Source organism: Psammomys obesus, unplaced genomic scaffold (genome assembly GCF_907164565.1).
Source record: "Psammomys obesus unplaced genomic scaffold, mPsaObe1.curated_primary_1811, whole genome shotgun sequence".
NCBI lineage: Eukaryota > Metazoa > Chordata > Mammalia > Rodentia > Muridae > Psammomys > Psammomys obesus.
The window spans coordinates 587,750-596,234 of NW_026594240.1; the positions used below are offsets into that span (position 1 = coordinate 587,750).

The window sequence follows — 8,485 nt, forward strand, 5'->3', positions numbered from 1 at the left end:
TCCAGCTCCTGGCAGTTGGGGCAGTCGCAGGTAGACCGGCCTGCCCCGCTGCCCGCATACCCGCCGCTGCCCCCCGCGCCTGCACCCCGAGGGGCTTTGCCTGCCCCGCTCCCCTCCAGCTGCCCGCTATTGCCAACTGCCTTGGGCTTATAGACATCTTGGGGTAGGACATGCTGGGGCCCTGGTTGTAAGAGGTGGGGCGCTGGGTAGGGAGCTGGATTAAGGGGGGCAAAGTCAGATGGGTAAGTAGGCAGCTGGGGGTTCAGTGGAGGCTGGGCAGGGCCCGTGGAGAGCGTCCCTTGCAGCCCATCACCCTGGGCCTGCCCACCCCCTAGCCAGTTGCCCCCAGGGTGCACATCCCACCAAGGAGTGGGCGTGGTGCCCGGACCTGGCGAGATGCCTGCATGGATGCCGGCCTTGTACCAGGAACCATAGGGATGTGCCATCTCCAGGGAGGTGTAGACACTAGGCAGGCAGTCGGAGGAGCTGTGCCCCTTGGGCACTAGTAGCCCAGGGTCTTGGGCACCGGTCGGCCCAGGGAAGGAGTGGGGAAAGGGTGGGTAGTCATTGGCATAGCCAGCGGCCGGGGCTGGAGGACTGCCTGCGGGTGAGAGGAGTCCATTGGTGCCTGAAAAGGGAGCTGGGTAGGCATCCCCCATGGTTTTGGCAGCGGAAAGGTCAGAGTATGGCTTCTTCGTGCTTCCTTTTCCCAGCGTTGCTGAGTCCCGCAGAGGGCTGGAGCCACCAAATTTGCTGCAAGCTGCTGTCAGCATGGCCAGGGGACTGGAGCCATAGTGAGCTTCTTCCTGGGGAGAGAGGGGCGGAGTGAAGGGTGGGGCTGCAGGACTGGGACCTCCAGACAAGGAGGGCAGAGGGCAGAGCTGGGGGTTAGAGGTTAAAGAGGGGAAGAGTGGTGGGCCAGCGAGGCCAGGCAGGCCTATGGTGGAGTGAATGGGCTGTACAAATGTCTCTGAAGAGCTGAGATTAGAGAAGCAGCTGGCTGAGTTGAGATTCAGGGCCTGGACCCCGAGGAAAGTACATTTGAAGCAGACAGAAGCCAAGCTATGGCCAGGGCCTCCAAAAAAAAAAAAAAATATATATATATATAATAATATATATATAAATATAGATATATATATATATATATATATATATTCCTCCAAAAAGAGCCTGGCATGGGCAGCACTTAGGTGGAGCTAAGGAAGACCAGAACCTCAGGTCATCCTCAGTTACACAGCAGATTCCAGGCCAGACAGGTGGCCTAGACCCCATCGAGACATTAAACAGGCTGGGTACAGTGGCCCGCATTCTGGAGGCAGAGGCAGGAGGATCTCTGTGAGTTCAAGGCCAGCATGGTCTACATGGTAAGTTCCAGAACAGCCAGGGCTATGCAGACAGACTCTGCCTCAAAAACAAACAAACAAAAGCCTAGCTCCTCGGGAGCCTGGGGCAGGACAGTCACTTGAGCCAGGAGTTGGGAACCAGGATACCTCATCCTGTACCCTCTCCACAGAGACCACCGTGGGGCCCAGACTGAAACAGCAGCCCTGAGCACACTATCTGACCCCTTTCCAGACTTTTCTGACTTCACCTCATTCCATTTCTGACCTCTGTTTCAGCTCCTGATTAAGGAGCCGTTGCCTCGTCTCCGAGGTCAAGCCCACATGTCCCTACTGAGGAATCTCTTGGCATGGACTTCTGGACCTGGGAAGCCAGGACAGGACAGCAGAGACACTGGGACATTGAGAGGGAGCAGGGCCTCAGCCAAGCCTGGACTGTGGTGAGGCAAGAATCTTTTAAGCAGGCACTGGGCGCCCCCTGCTTTGTGGTACTAGCTGGTATCCCTTTGGGCAGTAGAAGAGTACAAAGTCCTCAAGACTTCCTGAGACAGGGAGCCAGTTTCCCCTACAGCCTTAGCCACTGTGTCTTAGTGTCCTCCAACATAGGGTACATAAGGTTGGTGGGGCATCTTACCATTGAAGTGCAGTGAAGGAGGGAAGGCAGGGAAGTGGGCTTGAGGGGTGGGGTCTTTTAGAACACAGAGGCAGCCAGGCAGGTGGCGCACGCCTTTAGTCCCAGCTCTGGGGAGGAGAGGCAGGCAGATTTCTATGACTTCAAAGCCAACCCAGTCTACAGAACAAGTTCTAGGACAGTCAGGGCTACACAGAGAAACCTTGTCTCAAAAAAAAAACCAAAACAACAACAACAACAAACTAAAACATAAGAAAAAAAGAAGGAAGTCTCTCCTTGATGCCTGCCAAGCTGCTGTGGCCAATCTGACACGCTCAGGACCACCACTCCTCAGGAGCCCCTGGTCCCTCCTTACGTCAGAGTCACAACCTCTTGGGAAGAATCGCAGCATCCTTGGCTAGAATGTGCAAGGTCCTAGGTTCAACCAAATCAGCTCACAAAAAAAGAGAGAGAGAGAGAGAGAGAGAGAAAATAAAGACATCCTCCAAAGGCTTGAGCTCATGAGACCAGCGACACTTGTGGGTAAAGGCATTTGCCACCAAGCCCTGTGACCTAAATTCAACCCCACAACCCATACTGTGGAAGGCAGGAACTCCCACAAAGCTGTCCTCTACCTTCCTCACAGGCTATGACATGGCATTCATATAAATACACCCTTCACTCTCTGTCTCTTTCTCTCTCTCTCTCTCTCTCTCTCTCTCTCTCTCTCCTGTGTGTGTGTGTGTGTGTGTGTGTGTGTGTGTGTGTGTGTGTACCAAACATTTTTTAAAGGCTAGCCATTGGGGCTGGAGGATGTCTTGGCAGTTAAGAGTGCTCACTGTTTTTCCAGAGAACTGGGGTTAGGTTCCCAGCATACACAGAGCAGCTCAGAATCATTTGTTACTCTAGTTCTGAGTGATCCAACTCCTTTCACAGGTACCCAAAACACACATGCTATATATACATATATTTAGGAAAACGCCCATACATGTAAGAAAAGAAAAGTGCTAGATGTGGTGCGTGCCTTTAATCCCAGCGCCGGGGAGGCAGAGGCAGACAGACCTCTGAGTTCAAGGCCAGCCTGGTCTACAGAATGAGTTCCAGGACAGCCAGGGCTACACAGAGAAACCCTGGAGAGATAGCTCAGAGGTTAAGAGCACTGTCTGCTCTTCCAGAGGTCTGAGTTCACTTCCCAGCAACTACACGGTGGCTCGCAACCATCTATAGTGAGATCTGGCGCCCTCTTCAGGCACACGCCTGTACATGCGGATAGCGCACTCAGACAAAACACAAAATCTTTAAAGAAAAGGAAAGAAAGGAAAGTCAGTTGTCTAATTGTCTGATGTCTCCAGTAAAACATACAAAGGAGACAGGAATTCTCAGACCAGCCTACTGGCTCCTAATGTGTCTGCGATGTGGTGCCAAATCCTGGAGGTGAGGCTGGGGTTCCGAGGTTTTAGTCACTGCTCCTGTACTGCACCCTGCCCAACACTCCGACTCTGTGTGTGTCTCTGTGTGTGTCTCTGTCTCTCTCTGTCTCTGTCTGTCTCTCTGTCTTTCTCTTTCTGAGGTCCTCTCAATCCTGTGGACTCCCAGACATGAGCCACCAAAACCTTGTCCAACAGTACCCTCCTGGGCTCTCCCAGCGAGCGTTTCACTGGAGCCTATAATGGAGGAGGAAGAGCTGAGGGACTGGAGTCAAATCTTAGCCTGAAGGAGAGGTAGCAACAGGAGAGTTCAAGGACACATGGTGCCCCAAAAACATGGCCCACAAAGGACACTGAGCCTGAGGAACTGCCATGCAAAGCTCCACAGAGGAGGAGGGCCCACAAAGGGAGAAGCTCGCATTAAGAGGCAGAGATGGACGGGCAAGTTAAAAGACAAAAGGGAGGGAGAGTGAGGAAAGCAGAATAAACAAAGAGGTGGTAAGAGGGCCTGGGCCAGGAAAGCGAAGGAAAACACAGGAAAAGACGGGAGGTGAAGGACGAGAGAGGAGGAAGGCGTTCACTTCCCACCCAAGAGAAGCCCACCATGGCGATGGGCTCCAGAAAACCCCCAGACCGGGCAACTCCTCCCTCCTTCTCCCCGTTAGCTGCCGCCCCCTCCCCCTCTGCCCAGCATGGCCCTGCTCGGCTCCGGTGGCTTCCCTGCGGTCGGTTTATTTTTAAAAACGCCGACGCGGTCCCCCGCCTGCCCGGCCCTCACACTGTGGCCACAAGGGCCTCAGCCAAGCCCTGGGACCCCACCCAGCTGTGGGGAAGCAGGGAGGGGTGAAAGAAGACAGCCAACCCTAGGCTAACATGAGACCCCGAGTTTGGGGAGCAAGGCCAACTGGGCCCCTGAAGGCCAGAAGGAAAACCAAAGTACTGGAGTCTTCTGAGAGCCAGCGCTGGAGGCTAAGTTCTAGCATCCTCAGTTTCCTCTTCTGGCTGCTTGCTCTCTGAGAGCTGAGGAAAGCTTCAGGGCTCTGAGCATGTGCCCCTTTATCTGAGCTCACGCATCACCTTGTAGAAACCAGGGTACCCACTCTCCGGTTTCCAGTTCCATACCCCACCCCACCACCCTTTAAAATAAAAAGTTTAACCATTCTGGCGGCCCACGCCCTTGATCTCTTCACTCAGAGACAAGTGGATCTCTGTGAGTTTGTGAGTTCCAGGCCAGTCAGAGCTTCACAGTGAGAAATTGTCTCAAAAACCAAAATTAGAAGGGCCTGGTGGTGCACACCTGCCTTTAATCCAGCACTCAGGAGGCAGAGGCGGGCAGATCTCTCTGAGTTCGAGGCCAGCCTGGTCTACAAAGTGAGTCCGGGACAGTCAAGGATACACAGAGAAACCCTGTTTTGAGAAAACAAAACAAAAAAAACAAAAAAAAAAAAAAAAACTAAATTAGCCGAGTCAGGCAGTGGTGGCACAGGCCTTTAGTCCCAGTGTCCTAGAGGCAGAGGTAGTCAGATCTCTGAGTTCAAGGCCAGCCTGATCTATAGAGCAAGATCCAGGACAGCCAGAGCTACACAGAGAGACCCTGTCTCAAAAAGGAAGGAGGGAGGGAGGAAGAGAGGAAGAAAGGAAGGAAGGAAGGAAGGAAGGAAGGAAGGAAGGGAAGAAGGAAGGAAGAAAGGAGGGAGGAAGAGAGAAAAGAAGGAAGGAAAAAAGGAAGGAAGAAAGGAGGGAGGAAGAGAGAAAAGAAGGAAGAAAGGAGGGAGGGAGGGAGGAAGGAAGGAATAAGGGAGGGAGGGAGGAAGGAAGAAAGGAAGAAAGGAGGGAGGGAAGAAGGAAGGAAGGGAAGGAGGGAAATGAACTACAGGCTTAGCGTACTGAAATAATAGTCTGTAAAGAAAGGTCATGCCAGCAGCTGTCTCAGTTGGTTTTTGCTGTGGTGTCAAGTGAGTCAAGGGGACCCCCTCTTTCCAAGCACCTCGAGGTGGAGATGCTCCCTATACACCTGCGGGGTGGGACAGACCCCACATCTGTTGAGCACCTGCGGACCCTGTTCCTAATTCCCAGCGTTCTTCCAAGTTTCTTCTTCACGAAGCCTTATAGTTCTTACAATTTTATTTTCTTTTTAATGCATATCTTTTAGCATGCTAGGAACTGAAGGCTAAAGGTCTCTTCCATGCTGAGCAGCCACTCCAGCACCAGGCTATATCTGACTCTAGCTCAGTTCCCAGTTCCTTGCCCACTGTCCTTTCCCGCTCATCTCCCCTTCCTGGTCCCCTCTCAGTTCGACCAGTGTCTTATCCCCAGCAGCTGCTTTGCTCTCTGAATCCCTGGCTTCTCCCACTCCTGAAGAACCCACCTCTACTGTGTAAAGGGATTCCAAAGGCATTGGGAGGAGATAAGGAGCCCAGGACCCCAAAAACTAAGTAAAAGAAAAGGGGAGACTGCCTGATGTAGTGGCAGGATTTTAATCCCAGCACCAGGGTGGGGGAGGGGAGGCAGAGTGTGAGTTTGAGGACAGCCTGTTCTACAGAGCAAGTCCTAAGACAGCCAGAGTTATGAAGAAATACCCTGTCTTAAAGTAAATAGATAGACAGACAGATACAGACAGATAGATGAAAAGAAATGGAGAGACTGGCGTGTCTTTTATTAGGGCCTCTGCTCTTCATGGGGTAGGGGGTGCTTAAAGCCTAGCATCCATGACACACTCAATTGCCAAATGCCTCCCCAAGCCTGTGTCTTTCGAGAAAGTCCTGAACTGCCCCTCCCCCAGGCACTAGTGCCACGCTGGCAAGGCAGGCATGGTGTCTGTACCCACTGACACTGTCCCTGCCCTGGTGGACCCAGAACCTCTGTCCTCCTGCTTCCTCAAAACCATTGCTTCAATGATGGCTCCAATAGAGTCTGTTGAATAAACATTAATAATAATAATAAAAACCAAAGGTTCAGCAGCTTTCCAGGAAAGACTGCCCACTTGAACTTGATTCCCAGAGTCCGAGGTAGAATGAGAAAACGGATTAGCAAAAGTTGTCCTCTGACCCCCACTCGTGAGCAGCGGCAGCTATGTGCTCCTCGTCATAGATGTACACAATAATGAAGCAAATTATGAATCTGCTGCGGAACGGACATGGGAACAATGTGTGCACAGCGAGGCTCGAGGCTCAGAGTAGATCTTCAGGCCTGGGCCTCCTGTCTGCTCACAGACCGCGTTCACCCCACTAGCTTGAGTGCTATTACCCCAAACCCAGTCTCAAGGTCATTATTTCATAGCCTTACACACGCCGTTTCTCATTCGGACCAAGCATTAAGATAATCCACTCTGTGCATAAATGTACTCTTGTACACACACACAGATGCACACACACCGGTAGTCACGAACTCAGCAATGCAGCCACTCTAGCACTTATATACAGGCTAGTGGACACTTCAGTGTCAAAGGCCTCCTGCTGTCACACACACACACACACACACACACACACACACACACACTCACACACTCACACCAGCCCTCCTACAGGTTGAGCTAGCTGGCTTTCTGATGAGTCAATCTGCTCATCAAGCAGATTGATGAGCAAGACTCCTGGGACCTGAGTTGGGGCCCCCACCCAGAAAAGAGATTCTGTTGGTTTTATTTTGTTCTCAAGACAGGGTCTCTCTCTGCAGCTCTCTGTTTAGACCAGGCTGGCCTCTAGCTCACCTGCTTCTGCCTCCCAAGCATTGGGGTTAAAGCCACGTGCCACGACATCAGGCTGAGATAGGGGCTTCTGAAGGCCCCAGGAACGGGACAATTTGAGGCTACTGGAGGACACTGACATTCACGGAGGGTTACATCACCCCAGACTCCTTCAGAGACTCCCTGAAAGCTGCCTAAAGGTTATCATACAGACATAGCATCAAGAAGCCAGGAAGAACGCAGGTTCGTAGCTGCGAGCCTTCCCTTTCCAACTCTGTGTCTTGGGTCCCCCGGAGCCCTGACAAACTGATTTCTCAAGATCCCAAACTCACATGGTACCCTAGTTGCCCCCATCTTCACAGCCAGAGGCAAGGGTGCTGGGGTCCCAGCCTGGAGGGGAAGTGGCCCAGTGCTCCCTGGAGCCTCCCACTCCCAAAATAGAGCTTAGTTTGTCTTTGGCTGAAAGCTAAATATTTGTGAGCCGGGCAAGCGGCCTCAGACCCTGTCCCTCCTCCTTGCTTCCCTCTCAGGCCTGGGCTCAGTTCCCCTGGCCAGCCCCACACACAGGGCTGCCCTCCTCCTCTCCCACACAGCAGCTCACAGAGGGCCAGACCTGACCAGACCATGCTTAATGGAGGAGCCCCAGACATGGGACTCCCCTGACTCAAGGAAATGTAGCTGAAGGCTTCTCAGTGCTCAATGGGCACCCTCTGCTGCCAGCCTGCCCTCCCACCCTCCTTTCCCACCGCCTGTTTCTTTCCCCTCCTTTTTCCTTCACTTTTCACTCCCTTCAGTCAGTTGGCTTATCTGACCTTAGGGGTCCTGGCTTTCTTTGTACTTATTCTCCCTCCTTCTTTGACTGCCCTCTGACCCCTGGCTCTGTTTCCCCTCCCTTGCTTCTGCCCTCTGCATGGCACACACCCGCCCCCCCCCACACACGGGACCCTGCTCCTCTTTCCGAGAAGGACCCTTGGAGGGAGGTGGCTAGCATTGCAGCTGCTGTCTGTGAGAGCTGAGGGGGTGGGATTAGGACCAGGAAGATTGTAGCTGCTTTTGCAGGAAGACAGGGAACAGTTACCTCAAGCAGAGAGGAGGCCATCCTCAAGCTGGGGGCCGGGTCCCAAGGAGCCAGGCAGATGGAGAGAATGAAGGAGCCAGAGGGAGAGGGAGAAGGGAGAGGGAGGGAGAAGGGAGAATGGGAGAGAAGAGATCTAAAGTTAGAAGGGACTGGGGTGGGGGGCTGCTCCCTGTCTGTAGGGATCCACCCTCTAATTACAGCTTTCCCAGTGGAGAAGACTCCGGATCCAATGAGCAGGGCGAGAGAGGGAGGCAGAGGGTCCAAATTTCCTGCTCCATTTGCTGAGCTCCCCAAAGAAGGGATCCGGGAGGGAGGGGGGAAAACAGGGTGCCCAGGGAGCCGGTGGGA

The 8,485-nt window shown here is 53.2% G+C and overlaps 1 protein-coding gene across 1 annotated transcript in view; it reads right to left on the reverse strand.

Annotated features, from left to right (window-relative positions):
• Positions 1-900, reverse strand: part of Sp7 (Sp7 transcription factor) — a 2,361-nt gene extending 1,461 nt beyond the window's left edge. The window contains exon 1 of the mRNA XM_055618289.1: positions 7-900. Coding sequence (XP_055474264.1) covers positions 7-773 — 767 coding nt within the window. The 5' untranslated portion in view covers positions 774-900. The remainder of the gene's footprint in view (positions 1-6) is intronic.
• Between the last annotated feature and the right edge of the window lie 7,585 nt (positions 901-8,485).